Source organism: Centrocercus urophasianus, unplaced genomic scaffold (assembly GCF_019232065.1).
Source record: "Centrocercus urophasianus isolate 14NV4802_14NV808 unplaced genomic scaffold, USGS_Curo_1.0 seq_27, whole genome shotgun sequence".
NCBI classification, from domain to species: Eukaryota; Metazoa; Chordata; class Aves; order Galliformes; family Phasianidae; genus Centrocercus; species Centrocercus urophasianus.
In genome coordinates this window covers 14,340,648-14,358,913 of record NW_024884833.1, presented here as the reverse complement: position 1 = coordinate 14,358,913, position 18,266 = coordinate 14,340,648, and the positions used below count along the sequence as shown (strand labels likewise).

Below are 18,266 nucleotides of genomic sequence, written 5' to 3'. Positions count from 1 at the left end.
AGATAATAAGGAGCATCGAGGACCACACTGATTTCTCTTTAGAACTGTAGGCTTAGTATACCTGCAGCCAGTTCTTAATTAGTGAAGATATAAGAATCTTAATAGAATAGGATCCTTACACAAAAATATTTATGTTTGAATACAGATTTCAGAATATACCCATAATTTAAATAGGTAATGTTTGCCGGTTATTTTTCTCTTTGGCATATCTTAATACTAGCAGTAATAAAAAGACAGTACACTTATAAAATATGAATTTGGTGAAAACAGAAAGACTTCCTCATGTAACCTCACTTCTATTATAATTTACAAATCGGTTTTTCCTTTTTTGTACCAAGACTCAACTGTTGTGTATTTTTTCAAATGAATTAAGAAATTCCTCTGAAAGGATAGAGCAAGTAGTAAGAGGCATTCAGTAACCTGAAAGAGAAATTAACTGTCCTCACTGAAAATATGCTATTTTTGTTAAAAGTTGTATTCTGGATTTTAGGCTTTGCAGTATGGTTTTCTGGATTTTGATGAATTTGATGTAAATGAATATGAGCATTATGAGGTACGTGTATCAATCTTCTGATTAGTTTGCTATTAATGCCATTATGATTGTTTATAATATGTGCTATTTGTCTGTAGTATTATGTTCCATTTCTTTTTTACCTCTTTCAACTGTGATTACTAAATATAGGTGAGTGATCAGAGAGAGTATTCAGAGTCAGATTTAAGCGTAGTCAGCCTCAAACATAGTGGAGAAAAGCAGAAAACAGCACTGAAATACTTTTTTCCCCATGTTTTTATTAAAGTCTTAGATCACCTTAAGGAAGGTGATCAGGGAGCAGGAATTTGTTCCTTGGCAATCTTTAAAAAGTGTAGCATATTTTTGAGCAGTTACAGTGGGCAGCTTGAGGGCAGACAGGTCCAAGTCTTAACTGATTTCTGAAAACCAATTGAAGTGTGCATTTGTTAACACAAAGCAAAATTATAATACCATTCTTTAAACTAAAGAAGAAGAAACTTAAAGCCTCCAAGAAGTTTGAGGTGTAGGAAATTAATATGAAGTTAAAGGACTACAGTGTCTGAATATATAAAGTCTCAGAAATGCAACACTGCTAGTTATCAGTAAAGAGAAAATTAGGTATTCTTAGAATCTAAAAAATCATGATTTAAATAATGAAAAAGAGGAAGATCATAGTTTAGAAACCTATAAAAATGTTAGAATTGGAAATTGTTCTTCATCTGAAGCTTACCAACGGCATTGTTCTAAAACTGTAATTTAGAAAAGGGAAAATACAAGCAAGATGAGTGAGATTAAAAACAAGTGACAGCCTCCTGATGAAGCAAAAAGCAGGTCACTAACACTTTCTTTGACAAAAATTTTACATCACGTCTATCTAGCATGTATTTTGAAACAATAAGGAAAAGCCTGAAAATACAGGGATAATGATAAACCAAGCATTTTCTCTTGACAGAGAGCAGAAAATGGAGATTTTAACTGGATAATACCAAACAAATTCATTGCCTTCAGTGGACCTCATTCAAGAAGTAAAATTGAAAATGGTATGCTTAAAAAAGGAGGTGGGGGACACAAGCCCACTGCTTACTTAGTTGGTTGCTACCAGTAAGAAAAAGCTTTAAAAATTGTTCCTCAAATAGTGTGTTTTTTCCTTGGCTCTGTTTCTTTTATAAGAACCCTGGTAGTAAAATTGTAATGCTTGGTTTAATTGCATCTGATCTAGGTGATTATTTTAAAATTCCATTTTCAGTTACACTATTTCTTTATGTTTGTCATAAGTTTTATTTTGAAAGTGTTTTCTTCTGTTGGTTTTCAGTCTTCATTTATTTTACAGTTTGAGTCTCATTCTTCTTCCTCTCCCCCACTTTCTTTTTTTTCAAATAGGCTATCCCCATCTTGCTCCAGAAGCTTATTTCCCATATTTCAGGAAACATAAGGTCACCACTATAATACGCCTCAACAAAAAAATGTATGATGCCAGACGTTTTACGGATGCTGGATTTGAGCATTTTGACCTCTTCTTTGCTGATGGAAGCATACCTAATGATACCATCGTTAAAGCATTTCTAAGTATTTGTGAAAATGCTGAAGGTGTTGTAGCCGTTCATTGCAAAGGTACAGTTACAAACAATTTATATTTCAAGTTATAGTTCCTAGGATATTTCTCACCTTAAGGTCCCTTTTACAGCCCCATTTCAATTCCGTAATTCCTTTACATCTAGTTACTGACAACTTTGCTAAGCAACAGCTTTCCTGCGCACATTCTTTATGTGCTTTTGTTTTGCTCTTTGTCTTCTAGTTTTTTAAGTTCCATAGTAGTCTTTCCAAATATTTCAAGAATGAGATTGCTGGATGCAAGCTTGCCATTATTAGCATCTCTTTCTACTAGAAAGCGTTAGCGCTTTCAGAAGGTTCTTTTGATTTGGAATTTGCAATACTGGCAAGGTTTATAGGTATTTCTGAAAACGTGAATAAATACACCCAAGTTATAAATTTTTAAAAATATCAGTAGAGCTTTTTGAGAAAAGTAATCATGAAGTATTGGAGTGTTCCTACAGAACCATAACTATTTTCATCCCTCGGAAACCCTCTATACTAGCTGTGCTGGGTATCTCTGAATGCCTGTTACTTGGCAATGTAACTCAAAAGGAATGGCTGTTGAGAACATGCCCAGCATAGCTTGAATGTAGCTTGCTGAGGCATAAAGATTTCTGCAGTTCCAGAGCAACTGTTTTCCCTTTCACACCAGATAATGATTGGACGAGAAAAGTATTTTCTTAAACATTTGCTTGGGACCTTCAGAGGCTTCATTTTTTTTTTTTCTCTGGATTTTCACTTGCTATATGTTTAATAGGATTATACTGTAGACATGACCAGAACAGCTTCTTGACTGTACACTTACATTCTCTACCAGGATGTGAAATCCAGGCATGTCATTTAATTGATTATATTTAAAGTGGTACAAATGCTTTGTGTTCCTTCAAAATAAGATGTCTCTGATATTTATCATGCTGATGATGTCAAGACTACCTTACAGTCCTCAGCCTCCTATAACTCTTGAGAAACAGTGGAATGCTCTAGCCTGTTCTTACAGCTGGACAAAGCACAGAAAGTGCTGTGTGGTTGTCTTGTCTGTTGGACTATACTGAAGGTTTTTACACAGATGTTCAGTAGATTATTAAATGAAAGAATGTGATTTGACATTTATAGAAAGTGATCAAGCAGGCCACAAAGCTGGCTATCTTCTTTTCCTTTTCAAATTTATCAAGGTAAATGGTTCCATTTCTAGGGCCTTTAGGAAAGTTTTCTAGAGTAGTCCTCATAGTGGCAAGTATACAAACTTCCTTATTGCAAAATTTAGCTTTTCCTTGGGAATAAAAAAAAGAGAGCAACTGATGTTACTGCAATTTGTGATCAGTTTGTACTTAAAGTGCTTTGTGAATTGTCTGAAAAGGCAGCTCTTGTATAGCTACATTAAAAACTTGTGATGCCTGTTTGTGTATACATCCTGTATGCTTTTATATGTGTGCATGTAAATATGTAGTTGCAGATATTAAAAACACTTAAACAATCTGTTATTAACTATATATATGAGGGAAAAAAATGAAAAGGTAGGTTGCACTTAGAGAGTTTTACCAGCAACAATTTTATCTAATAAAACAGACACTTAACTTTTTGTCTGAGTCACAGTGTCTGTAGCTGCAGCAGCTTTCAGATGAAAACAAGCATATAAAAAACCCCATCTTTTTATCTTACACAGCTGGTCTTGGGCGAACTGGCACACTTATTGCCTGTTATATTATGAAGCATTATCGAATGACAGCTGCTGAAACTATTGCCTGGATTAGGATAAACAGACCAGGTTCAGTGATCGGACCACAACAGCATTTCCTAATGAAGTAAGTAGAAGGACTTACTAATTTTGAAAATAGATTCGTAACTTTATGTTCTCTTTTTATTCTATCCTTAAATTTTGTGTTGTTAATTTGTTGGTTTTTGGGTTATTTTTCTGTACTGTGATAGGAAACAGCCAGAACTTTGGAGAGAAGGAGATCTTTTCCATCAAAAGTTGAGACGGAACTGTAAAATGGGTGTAACAAGAATCGTGTCAGGAGTAGGTCATATTTCAATTAATGGTATTAGAAACAGGAGGACAATCCAAAACGACACTGAACTGGTAACCATCTGAATATCTTGCTTTTGTGAAAATTGCAAATGCTGTTGAGGATTTCTTAGATTCTAAACAAACATGTGGGTACAATAAAGCTGTGATATTAGATTCCTTTTTCTCTTTTCCTTTTTCCTATCAAGAGGTTTGGGGATAAAAATGCTATGGACAGGAATTATGATTTTAAAAACGAAGTGCAGTACATCAGTGAGGTAGGAGAATTATCATCGTAGTTGATCCTTGCAGTTAGATAAATATTAGAACAAACAATATTAGAGCTTAAAATTTGCAGACAAAAATTCTGTAAGTGTTTTTTGGATTGCCAGTTAAATTATTGTATTACTTTCTGTGTTTTGAGGGGAGGAATGAAAAGTTTTTCACTATATTTAGCTTTGAAAAATTACAGCTTCTGTACAACTTTTTGAAGCTGTCTGCTTTCTTTAAGAGGTGGATAATTGCTGGAAATGGCAAGTGAGTATTGTCTTGTACCTGAACAGTGGTTTGAGATGTGTTTCCAATGTTTGAACATTTTGATGCATGCAAATCACGTGACATCACAGGAAATTTATTTATTTAAGTGAATTTCTTTCATTTTTATGCTGGCAGCCTTTCTTTTGGGGATAATTCTAAATTTATGATTTAAAGTAAAGTTAATTCTTTCTAAATGTGTACTTTTAAACTTTGGCTTTTTCCATCTTATCCAGTACAGTGATGAAGATGAAACAGACAGTATAACGCAAGGTGATAAGCTTCGTGCTTTGAAAAGTAAAAGGCAGGCAAAATCTACAACTGCATCTCCACAAAAGTAAGTCAGTTTATGAATGCATAAATACCAGAAATGCTTTTATTCTGTTCTTCATGCATTTTTACCTTAGCGCTTATAAATTTGTTGGCAGGACTGATTTTGCTCATTTAAAACAAGCGTGAGATTCACCTTTTTCCTAAAAGTTCTGCTGAAGGCATTAAGGAAGCAGGAGAACTTGGTTGAAGACCTGCATTATTCACTTTCTTTCTCTTTGTGTTAATCTTTGATTCCAGTGCTCTGTGCTCTGGAAATTCCTGTAGTACTTATGAATGCCGTATGCTAGTAATTTCTTCTTCCTTTCTGTGGCAGCATAGCAGTGGAAGAATATGACTGATTGGTGGTGTTTGATTGCTTGAAATATGGTGTGTTCATAGTTTTCAGTAGGGCCAGCTGCTTAAGAATAGTTGAAAGAAAAATCTTTAGCTTTGTTTTATTTCCTTCTCCTTGGAGGACATGCCCTAAATCCTATGGACTTTGGGATAATGGTTGACATTCAGGAAGGCAGGTAGTAGTAGTATTTCAATAAATAAATTCTAAGGAGGCCTGTTCTATTTTGGAACTTGGTATGTTAGTCTCCTTATTTAAAACAAGCATGAAACACCACCTGTAAAATAAAGTTTGTAGGCAACTGCTGCTTGCATCTGTTGTAGAAGGAAAAAATTTTGTCTGTCCATACATAAACTGCAAGGGAATGCAAGATGTGAAAGATATATCCAATATCTCATTTGTTTGCTAGGAAAGAAAGGGCGGTAGATTTTTGCAAATATTACACTACTGGAATTACAGACCAAAGGCAACTTGGCTTTTTTTATGCTATACTTCTGAAGGAATCATAAGGCATAATTCATAGCTAATTATGGGCCATCAAACTTTTAGGAAAGTGAGAAGTACATAGTAAGAATATGCTAAAGTTACAAGAGTATCTTTGGATAGCCTCACACATTGCTGTGTAAGAATTTGACTTTTGTTTTAATTAAAAGAATCTCTGTTGTTCACAGTCATCGTTTACACAGACAATCATGTAATCAACAATATATGAAGAGCAAAGCCTGTACCAACTGAAATTTTTTTAAAAAGTAGAAAAATCAGACAATACAAAAAAACCCACAAAAAACAACAAAAAAAAACCAACCCACCTCGAATAGTAAGCCCATACTCGAATAGTAAAGTAAAAAATAGCTACCTTGCACATTATTTTCTGAGGCATGTGTTGCCTTCATTTGTACTTCCTAGTATTTTTTTCACATGTAGTACTTTAAGTATATAATAAAGTTTGTGAAAAGTCTCAGTTACAGCATGTTCTTTAGAATGAATGTTGACTGGGTAATTTATGTTTTGATAGTTTTGCATATTGGCACAGGGAGGTGGTTTACTAACAAGGAATTGGAATTTCCTTTCTACTGTTTCTTGCAGGAAATGATTTTATGGTTTGTACTGAGACTGAGTACAGCTTGTACTGAGATAATGTGATGACAGTGTTACTGTTACTAAACCAAAATACCAGTAGGAATGTTTAGCTGCCTTACCAGGATTAGTTATCATACCTAAACAGCTCTTAGCCTTTTTCTGTTTTAGTTCAGAATCTTAAAAAGTAGTTAATTCTGTTGAGAAATTGATTTTGTATGAGCAAACAAAAAGAAATTTCTAAATCCTCTATGTAGTTTTATTTCAGAGAGAAAACAAAAGAACTACTACAACAAAAAACACAAGCAAAATAAGAGCACCAGAATTCAAGAGGATTACAGTCTTTTGAGGGCTAGGAGCATTACTTTGAGTCACAAGGGGTTTCTGTAGTAGCATTTTGAAGATGATTGTATGACCGTTATGTGATTTTGTGAATGGATGCTTTGTGTATGTTCCAATAAACAATGTGGTATACCTTTGGCAAAGAGAATATCAATTAGCTTTGGCAGTTTTGAATGCAGGAATTAATGCAGCCTTGCTGTTTTGAGTGTTCACATAAATAGTTGCTAGAAAGTGATCTGGCTCAGGGCGAGTATTTTTGTATCAAAACATATGGTTGTGAAGTAAGATCTATTGGTACAGGCTGTTCAAACTGCATAAGAGATGGCTACAAATGGTCTAGAGTGCATTTATTTTTGAAATATTGACAACAACTTTCTTTGGGAGAGATTACTTCAGTGAGGATTTCAAGAAATTTTGTTCTGCTTCCTGTAACACATAGATACATTTGACAAGTTACAGTTACATGGGTTCATATGGAAAGTAAGAAAATGCTTGACTAAGATTATGGAGCAGTATGCTTTATAAAGAAACAAGCTAAAATGCAGCAATAGCTTTTGCTTTCGAATTTTTGTTCATCTTTTCCTCCCCCTCCAACCCCTTTTTTAGATGGCTCCTAGCTATGCTGGTGTCTACACTGTGTAGCATTGTCATCTGGTGGATTGTATGTGGCTCCCTTCTTCCCAGCCTGCTATTCTGTCTAGATGGTTTAAGAAAATAGTAACCATCAGGACCCCCTGAGAGAGAGCCACTGTGTAAGTGTCCCATTCCATTTCTCTTTAATAACTCATGCTTTCTGTCTGGTGTGTCTCATAAATGCATGTTTTCACATCATGTTCCTTACTGACTTTGTTGCAAGAGTATTTTTCACTGCTCTCGCTTGTTGTATTTTTGTATATATTATTTGAAATAACGGAGTGATTTTATGGCTGGCTTGCAATACAGAAGGTGCAGAGCTTTTATATTTAGGGTAATTTATAATTTTGAAGCCTTTCTTCTTTGCGTGCTCCTGCAAATAAGTAAAACTATATTTGTAAAAAGGAAAAAAAACCCCAAACTGGTTTATAATGTAATCCTCTCCTTTGCATATTGCAAGTGAAGATGTTAGCTCCACTTTTACTTCAAAATTTATAAACTTGCAAAGGCGCTTAATTTCCTAAATGATGGTAGTATTATTCATGTGAAATACCAGGAATTAGAATTAGTTAGAAGTGGCAGTAGGTTTTTGGTTTTGTTTTTTTTAAAACATTATAGCATTATGCAGTAAGAGACAGTAAAATTTTACTTTTTTTTTGACCTTACAACAGAAGATGAGACAGATTGCAATATTAGGTCAAAGCTCATTTGTTTACTCAAACAAGCTGTTTTCATCTTTTGTTCTTAGGTATTTTTATAGAGCATTATAGGAATATTTTAATACTTCTGTTACTTAAATTCAGAAGTTAAATCATTAAAAATACATTCATTACTTGTGTACAATTTTTACTCTTTTCTCCACTTTTGTCAGACTGGTTGGAGCCATTTTTTACTTGGTGCAATATCTTCATCAATGGCAACTTTCATCTTTTGGCCAAATAAAATTTAAGCAGCACACAGAACTTTCAGGAAACCCATAACAGCTTCTTTCTGTTTGCTTCTCTGTCTCCATGACGCTGCTCTACCACTACTACTACCTCCACTATGTTTACTTCATGTGAATGCTTGAAAATTCAGTGCTTATAGTGAAAGATCAGGAGCCTTGCAGCCACAGTTATAAAAAGCACAGAAATAATTTTGCTGGTAAAGGAGTCGGTCTGAAAACAAAAACTGGGGGAATGGTCAACTACTTTGTTACTCCGCTAGCCTTAGCTGAGGTCATTTTAATCTAGTCTTCTGCAGAAATAAATAAATAAATAAATAAATAAACCCTAAGATCAAATTATCCTCTTTTTTTTTCTTCCCTTTGGTACCTAACTTTGCCAGAGAACACACTGAAATGAGACTTGTTTTGAAAACTTTGCTCTCAGTGTAGCATTAGTTCTCGTCTCAGCATTTTACAGGAGTTTTACAGAAACTCAGATTTCTAAAGGCAAACTGAAAGAATAAATTTTGAACACCATTTCAAAGAAAAGAAGCAATACATTCTTTGTTTTCTTTTACTGTAAGATCAGTTTCACTAAACTGTCTTTCTTGTAACATTTCCATGTTCTATGTAAAAACTCCTTAGCTGAGGGGTAAGAGAACAGACTTAGTCTGTTTGACTAACATCAACAGTTTGATGTTAGTAAAGGTGTTATTATGCTAACAATTGAGGTGCCACTGCCTCATACTCAGAATTGACAATCATAGGGTGTTGTTTTATGTCTCAGAATTGAAAAGACTTAAATTTTCATTAAATGTTCTTTCCATTTTGCAGCTAGTGTCTCTTGGGTTTAAGAGACCAAATTATCAGCCAGATGATTCAGTCATCACTCTTAGCTAGTCTGGCAGTTCTGTTGACTGTTTACCTATAGACTGAAGAGCTAATTATCTATGACTTACAGGAGGGTTATATATCTTATGCCAGCCTTCCTGAAAAGAAGGTGGCGAGAAAGCAGTGTTTTATTTGACTGTGTAATGGTTTAACCCAGCAACCAGCTTAACACTACCCAGCTGCCGACTCACTCACCCCTAGCAGCACTAGGACAAGAGAATGGAAAAGGTAAAAAAAAGTGCAAGAACTTGTGGGTTGAAATAAGGACAATTTTGTAGATAAAGCAAAAGCTTTGTGTGAAGGCAAGACACAACATATTCATAGGCTGTGTCCCATCAGCAGACCAGGCATTCAGCCGCTTCCAGAACAGCAGAGCTCATTGCACATAGCTGTTAGTGGGGAAGGCAAAAACCTCCACACCATGTGTCCTAGTTACTCCTTTGAACCAGTTTTACAGTTGAGCGTGATATGATAGGTTATGGGAAACTTCTTTTGCCTGTTTGGGTCAGCTGCCCTCCCAGCTCCTTATACTCTTCCATCTCCTCTTGCTGTCAGGAGAGTGTGAAGAGATGAAGTGTTCTTTGCTCTGTGCAACACTGCTCAGCAACAACTAAAGTATCAGTGTGTTATCAGCATTATTTTCCTCCTATATCCATAACACAGCACATTACTAGCTACTGTGAACAAAATTAACTCTTATCCCAGACACAGTCAGGACCTCATAAAGTAGATAATCTTGGTAAAACTCCCATCAGGAGGTCAGAGAAGATATGCTCCTGTGTAGCCTCTCTTCACTTTCTCCCTCCTTAGGATACCTTAGGATTATAGGATACTTAGGATTATATTTTATAAAAGCTTTTTGTGAGCACTGATTTCTCTCAAGTTTTCTGGTGATTGGCCTGGGTTTGGGGGTTGGGCTTTTATGCATGTTGTTATGATGTGGTCCCCTCCTTCAATTTAAATAATAAATTATGAAATATTTAGAAGTTGGTGCTACTGACCCAACACTATTACACTAAAGCAGGTTTTGATTTGTTTGAAGGCCAGTATATTAGCTTAAAGAGAAGTGGTGTGCCAACTAGTGTCATGCTGGAGGATGTATTAGGCTCAGAAGTAGCAAATGATGCTAATGGGCATGAAAAATTCATAGCATACATCTTTTAATAGCATGGCTATTAAACCGTCTTGTAGCATATCTTCATGATTTTTCTTTTTTTAAAATTGTATTTCATTGAGATGAAGAATATTTTGTACATCAGAAGAATATTTTGTACACCAGATCTTCTGGTATTTCTGTAAGTTAGTTGCTCAGCTGTACATCATGACATGCTATTATTCACAAATAGTTACCAAGCAGTAAATAGGTGCCCTGAGAATCATTTCATGTTCTTTATGAGACATATCTATGAGACCAGTTCTCAAGTGAGGCTGCCAGTCTAATCACCTATTAAATCAAAATTCTATACATTAAAGGTAATGCAGCTCCTAAGCTGAAAGCTGGGAGTGCTTAGTAATGCCGTGTCAGACAGTGGTACAAATGGGAATTTGTCTGTTTTCCTTGAGATGCTCTAAGCCTTCAAAGACTAAAGTTTTAGTCCAATTCTAACCTGTTTGATCATTTAGCAAATGCTTTGTTAATAGGGATTCCAACTGAGCTTTACTCTCTTGGGCTAGCTGTGTGATGTTTTATATCACTTTGATGTGTAAGTGACATAACTTTTGTGCTTAAAGCTGGCTCTCAGCTGATCCTGTAGGATCACTCCTCTCCCCACCCTTTGTTAAATATAGTAGTTTCATGAGGAGGATGCCATAGTTGGCTTGGTCTTTAAGTTGAGTCATATATAGTGCATATTTTTGTAAGTCATAGTCCCAGTTTTTCTTTCTTGCAAACACATAAAATTACATGGAATGTAAGGACTTACTTATGATATGTCAAAAAGATAGCATTTAAGTGCTCATGAAATATTACTACGTTATTGCTTCACAGCATTTTAGTTCATACTGAGATGAGCATATAGGTTTAAGTCATATACAATGGCTTCTTTTCTGAGGTTTTGGTGTCTGGAAAAAAAAGGACACTATATGAAAGAGGTAATAATTAGATAATGTTCCAACAACTTTTGCTTTCTTTTAAATACATGTTACATGCATTCTATACTAAGAGGTGCATGCACAGATTTAAAGAGAAAACACGTTTTTTACGTATGTCTGTCTGCATAAGAAGTTATTAACCAGCGTGTGCCATGATTGAGTTGTACTTGAAGTGATGAAGAGTCAGGAGGCTACGCAGGTTTTTTACCTGTTAATTCAGTCCTGGAAATCACTGGTGGCACAGGTGAAGGATGTAATGCTGACTTCTTTTCATTGTTGGCATCATTTGTAAATTTTAGTTCAAAGTGGTTCATGTTGTATAACGACTACACTGAAAAGAGAATGGTAACTTTTAATATTAGAACTTACTAGAGTTGCCTTAACATAGCAATGGAAATTATAAAGTGAAATTCAATGTTTTGAACCTTATCACCTTAAACATGCAAGAAAGACAGATTTTTGGTAGAAGAACTTGTGTTGTCTGTTGCAGCATGGTATAATTTTGAAGGTACTTGTGTTTTATTTTCAGCTTCTCGTATAACTGCTTCCTCTGACTTGAAATGTGTAGTGTTTACAGTGGAATTTGCATTGCATTTTAATAGTCCTTGCTGCTGCAGTACTGCAGGTTTGGACTTCTGCAAATCAAGGTTCTTGATTTTGCAAGTTTGAGTTTTGTTCATACAAAAATTTAAAATACATGGACGTTGTGTTAATTTAATCATTTGCCAAACAATATAGAAGCAGTAACTTTGGATACAACAAGTTGGTTGGTAATTTTTACTGCTGTAAAATGGAGAAATATACTACAGAATTGATTTTAGTTGAAATTATGTCCTTTCAAGTACATTTGTTTATTCCAGTTCTAGTATCAAGCCCCATATAAAACAGTAAATATACAGGGTTTTTTTTTTTTCTATTCATATTTTCAGTAATTGCTTTTGACAGGTGAGTATGTTGTGTGAGTACAAAAATGCTCATATATATATTCTCCTATGAATGCCTGTCCACTTTTGCTCCAGAATCTATGTTTTATGTTTATGTATAGGATTCTTAGAAAGCAGGGATTTTTTCGGAATATTAAACAACCATGCAGCAGTTTATTTAATATAATGAAACTTTGAGAATCTAATGCAGTCTACCAATAGAGATGAACTCAGCGAAGCCACTGAGAACTGAAATGCTAATAAGCTGCAGAGGAAAAAAAGGATGTATCCTGAAGTTATGCTAATCTCTACAGTGATGCATATTTTTATAGTTAGAAACTTGCACAAATGGGAAGACTAGAAAATAGACCAATTAAATGTTGCACTAAATATATATCTGTAGACTGCTGATATATATGAGTTGTCATTTTTTGTCCATAGGATCATAATTTTACTGCCTGTATTAAGGAAAACTGAAAATGTTATTTCCGTACAAGCAAGCTGCATGAAAGCTAAAAATAATTATTTGCATTTTACTGTTACTCTGTTGTGGGTGCTGACACTATAAGCAACTCTATGTTTTTTCTTCCTGTTAAGAAATGCCAGAATGTTTCGGTCTTCAGGAGAAGCTGCTGAACACAACCAGCATTTGAGAATGGTGTGCTTATTACCTGTAATAGCAGAATGCTGGCATATTCAGTGTTTTTACCCAGGCAACTGTATTTGAAGGGAATATTTCATGGTTGCTGCAGGACATTGAGAGTCACTTCTTCACAAATCGAATGACTTGTTCTTTTTGTTTGTTTTTTTGTTTTGTTTTGTTTTCCAGTTTCTTCTATGTCAAACTGGAAAATAATATTTGGTTTTGTTGCATATGTCAGTTTCGTTCTATATTTTTTCTGTTGTTACAGCAACATGTAATAGGTTTTTTTTGTTGTTCTCTAAAAACCTCAAAGAAAACTCCAAATTATTATTTATTCTCTTCTTGGTTAAAAAATGAGCAAATAATTTTTTAAAAAATTACACAAAAATGTACCTGCATTCCTAATAAAACAGACCTGCATAACCATAATTATAACAAGAACATTATAAAGAGCTGGCTGATTTTTAGGTGGAACAGTTTGCTTTTCAAATTAAAAGGCCCACTACTACTTGTTAGATTTGCTGAAATTGTAATATCCTCTTTTCAGTGTTTTCCTAGAAACTTTCAGGTTATATAATCTCTTTTTTTTTTTTTCCTACTCTTTTCAGAGTAATTCTGCAGTCCAGTGTTCAGAAAAATAAAACCTCTGAACCTAGCATTTCTGACAGTACAAACATTACTAAAAGAACTACCAGATCTGCAGCAAGAAACAAAAGTATAAAAAGGTGAGAGCTACCCTCTTTAAAGATCCAGTAACTGTTGTGTAGACAAATACTTTTGAGCTGGTGTATCCACTGCTGCTGTTAAAGGCTTTTGCCACAATTTAATTCCTCCTCCTGAAAATGAGAAATGAGAAGCAAGAAGCAGTTTTTTGTCTCCTGTTATATACTGAGAATATCTAGAACTTTACATCTTACATGAATCAGATTATACTGCTGAGTCCTTCAAGTTTCAGAATTTTATATTCTTATTCCTAAAGTGAGTAAGAACTACTGGAGTTAAGTGATTCTAGTATCCAAAAAAATCTTGTAATTATCAAATCTAATCTGGAATAAGAGAGGAAAAGTTGTTCACAGCATTCAGAGTTAGATTTAGCATGCAAAGTAAACTTGTGGACAACTGAAATGCAGTTGTGGGCAAATCCAGCAGTGGGTAGGTGAAGTGTATAAAATGCATATGTGGTGTGAGATTTCATAGTGGAGTATCACTGATTATCTGGTCTGAACTTGTTCCACAGAACTTAAGGAAATTTTAAATTTGGATGAATGTATACGAGGGTGAAAGTGTTTTTTGATGCAGAAGAGTATGGCCCCAGTATTAATATGTTTCTACTGCACACACGTGTTCATACCTCTCTGCAGTAGCTCTCCAAGACGTTATCAAAGATGAGTTTAGAATATAACTTGATAGAATTTTCAAGTAATATTCAGTAGCTACTGATGAACAGAATCTGCCTCGGGCTTATAAGGAACAACTTTTGAATGGATCTGCCAGGTGCTGAAGATATATTTTTTTCTTAGGGAGCAAAAAAGGTGGCAAATAACAGCAACAACAACAAAAAAAAAAGCCCACAACTCACAGACTCTAGTTTATGTGGCTTGCTTAATAAGTTTTGCTGAAAATTCCAGGTTTTTGTGCAGTTTTTCTTCCATACATAGTTTTTGTTTTCACAACCTCACCCACTTTTGAAGGTGACAGACATTATGAAAAATCCACTGTACTGGGCTAAGGAAGTAGTCTAAGTAATAGCAATCTGCAAGAATGTGCTAGTCAGAATTTTCATCAGCAGCTATATGAATTTTATGAATTGTATTTTGATTCATATAACATGTAGAAAAATATTTCATTTTTCCTGAAATATCTGTTTTCCTAAAAATCTTAAGTCTTTCTCGGAGTTTTACTGAGAAACTCCATTCTAAATTGTTTTCACCATGCCAGTTTTGCTCCAGATAGACTGATGGGATTCCCACAGCTGTTTTTATTCTTCGTAAGTTTTAATCTACTTGCAGCTCTTCATAGTAGTATACTTGATTGAACACGTATATTCAGTTCCTGGAAAACACACCTTTAAGTAGATATTGTAGTATATAGTGTAGATATATTCAGGTAAGGGATCAGACTACCTATCCATAGGAGGAAACAACATCCCCAGAGCAAGGAAGATTTCAGTTATGTTGAAATAAATGCTATGTATGTGTTGACAGATTTATGACTCAGAGGGCCAAGGATCAGGTTTCAAATTACCTCACATTTGATAAAGCATTTCCTGTTTTAATGTCTTTTCTAAAACTTCTACCCCAAATATTTCATTCTATATACTGTTTCTTCTAACATTTGTGATAGAAGAGTGTCAGTGAGTTTATGTTTGGATTGCATAGTCACAGTGGCCCTAAATATTTGTTCTCACAGTTCTGGAGTTCTTAATTATCTTTTCATCTTAGAGAATTAATTGGGTACTCATCCCTCTAAAGACTATTTCAGTAAGACTGTTTATATTCCAGATTTCCACTTAGTACCTTGCTATTAATCCTGTAGGTGTCCTTTTATTAGAGTGTTTAGCAAAACCTTACTCAATTTTTTTAAGCCTTGCTTTCTTTTTTCATGCTTTTTCAGGAACATCTGCAGCTAGGCCACTCAGAGCCTGTTGCTCAGAGCCTGTTTCAGCCTAGCCTTGAATATCTCTAAGGATGGAGCATGCAAAACCTCTCTGGGCAGCCTGTTCCAGTGCCTCACCATCCTTATTGTCAAAAACTTATTCCTTATATCCAATCTAAATTTTCTCTCTTTTACTTTACAGCCATTTCCCCTTGTCCTGTCAGAGCAGGCACTGCTAAAAAGTCCCTTCTTTCTTCTAGTCCTACTTTAGATATTGTAAAGCTGCTGTCAAGCCCCCCTGGAGTCTTCTCTTCTTCTCTAGGTTGAATCACAGAGTAATAGAATAAAAAAGTGATTTGGGTTGAAAGGGACCTTTAAGATCATCTAGTTCTAACCCCAACTGCTATAGGCAGGTATATCTCCCTCTAGACCAGGTTTTTCAAAGTCCTGTCTTGCCATGTCTTGAATGCTTCTAGGGAGGGGGCATCCACAACCTCTATGGACAACCTGTTCCAGTGCCTCACCACCCTTCACAGTAAGGAATTTCTTCCTACTATCTAGTCTAAACCTACCCTCTTCCAGTTTAAGGCCATTTCCCCTTTTCCTCTTGCTACCTGTCTTTACAAAAAGCTACCCCCCTCCCCCCCCAGCTTTCCTGTAGGCCCCCTCCAGGTACTGGAAGGCTGCTATAAGGTCTCCTCAGAGACTTTTCTTCTCCAGGCTGAAGAACCCTAACTCTCCCAGCCTGTCCACATAGGGGAGTTGTTCCAGCCCTCTGATCATGTCTGTGGCCCTCCTCTGCACCTGCCTCCAACACTCCATGTCAAACAGCCCCAGGTCTTTCCACCTGTCCTCATAGGGGAGGTGTTCTATCCCTTGGATAGCTTTTGTGAGCCCTCCTCTGGATGCTCTGCAATGACACCATGTCTGTTCTGCGCTGAGGACTCCACATCTGGACACAGTACTCCAAGTGAGGCCTCACGAGTGCAAAGTAGAGGGGCAGGATCACTCCCTTCAACCTACTGGCCACGTTTCTTTTGATGTAGCCCAGGATATGTTTGGCTTTCTGGGGTGCAGGAGTACATTGCTGGCTTGTGTCCAGCAATGTGTACCATCCACCAGTATCGCCAAGTCCTTTTCAGCAGGACTGTGCTCTATCCTTAATTACCCCAGCTTGTACTGATAAGTATTGCCACAACCCAGTTGAAGTCTGTGAAGTTTGTATTACCTCACAGTACATAAATAGATTGACCTTTTCCAGATAAATTGAATGCAATATAGAGGGAAATAATTACTGTTAAAAAACTGAGATTGTGTCCTAACCAACATCTACCTTTGTCAAGGTTCTGTTGCTTTCTCTGAATGTCTGATATTAGTGTGGACCTTTATTCTTCTCTTGACTTGCCAGTCTGTTGTATTCCAGTGGAAAAATCTTGCACAGTTTTTATACAAAACTTTTTTGTTGATGCTCCAGGCCATTTTAGTCAGTTTTTACTCCAGATTAATCACTTTTTTTTGACCCATCATTACGCAGCATAATCAGCAGATCTGAATTTACCATTTCATCCTTCAAACTTTTGGACACTATCGTATAAAATGTCCCTAGAATGGTACTTCAGCCAAAGTAGTCATTTGCAGTTAAAATATTTTGTTCTGGTTTTGCATAGTGGTCTTAGAGAATTTCAATATATTGCTCACAATGTTCATTGTATTTCCGTTGTGGAATGTCTCGAGATGTCAGCTGCCATCTACAAAAGACAGTACTGGTGGGCATAACACATTATTTGTTGTGACTGAAATAATGTTGTTGTGTAACTGCAAGACACTGCATGACTAAAGCATTCTCCACAGTTTTTTTTCTGTGGGTGTCCTTATTCTAATCTTTTTTCTCCATTGAGGATAATATACCATGTAAATTTTTGAGTTACTGGGAATGAAGCCTGTTTGTGTTTGTATCTTAACAGGATGCATATAGCACATTATCTTTAGGACAGATGGGTCATTTTCCTCTCCTATTTCCCTCCTCACTTTCTTGCTATCAAATCGCTTTTAGTAGAACAGTGTGCTACTATATCAGCTAAAAGGTGAGATGGAAGAGGATTCTCAAAATCTTAACTCTTAACGTAAATAATCATTGCCTAGACTTGATCCCAAAGTACGTGAAGGACTTGAATAGCATTCTTCTTAGACAGATAGCTGGACTAGCAAAAATGCATAGCAAACCTGTGTTCTCTGCAGGATAAGAACCCTGTGCATTTTGGCCAACGGATTTATACTTCAGAAATTCCCAGACCAAATGAAACATAGTAAGGCCCAAATGAAGCAGTTTTCTCTGTTTTATCATCTTAAAGATTTAGAATTATGTACATAACAAGTAATTGGTTAGAAGTGAAATCTTGAATGATCAAAGAATTTTGGTAGCTAGAGCTGCTAAAGAGAATATGGAGGTCAAGTTATTACGGAAAAAAAAAACTTGAGAAGACAGGAGAAAATGCATGAAAATGTGGTATAGATTATTTTACTTCTTTTAACAAGAGAGGATTATGCTTTTACAATCTCACGTGCTTTTACTTTATTGGAAATTGGAAAAGGAGCCGTCTGTACCCTTGCTCATACATTGAAAATTGCCTGCAGCATTTCAGAGTTTATCTGTGAAATCTAGGTCTAGCTTGAAAAATATTAATGTTTCTCTGCTACTCTTTCTACTTTTCCTTCAGTCTGATACATCATAGGGAGAGAAGAAAAATGAATACTTTACAGCAATTGTACTTAATGAAATTATGTTGCTTTTTTGTATGAAACTGAGCCTTTCTTCATATTCTCTGCGAACACACTGGTC

General features: G+C 35.7%; 1 protein-coding gene across 7 annotated transcripts in view; it reads left to right on the top strand.

Annotated features, from left to right (window-relative positions):
* The window catches only part of CDC14B (cell division cycle 14B), a 46,802-nt gene that overhangs the window by 25,525 nt on the left and 3,011 nt on the right, over nt 1-18,266 (top strand). For 3 of the 7 annotated variants that reach the window (XM_042826921.1, XM_042826920.1, XM_042826926.1), the window contains exons 7-13: nt 491-553; nt 1,464-1,551; nt 1,892-2,122; nt 3,768-3,906; nt 4,031-4,184; nt 4,880-4,980; nt 13,441-13,557. In XM_042826921.1, coding sequence (XP_042682855.1) covers nt 491-553; nt 1,464-1,551; nt 1,892-2,122; nt 3,768-3,906; nt 4,031-4,184; nt 4,880-4,980; nt 13,441-13,557 — 893 coding nt within the window. Of the gene's footprint in view, nt 1-490; nt 554-1,463; nt 1,552-1,891; nt 2,123-3,767; nt 3,907-4,030; nt 4,185-4,879; nt 4,981-7,332; nt 7,479-13,440; nt 13,558-18,266 lie in introns of those variants that run through there. The other 4 variants (XM_042826922.1, XM_042826924.1, XM_042826923.1 and 1 more) reach the window with 3 other exon arrangements.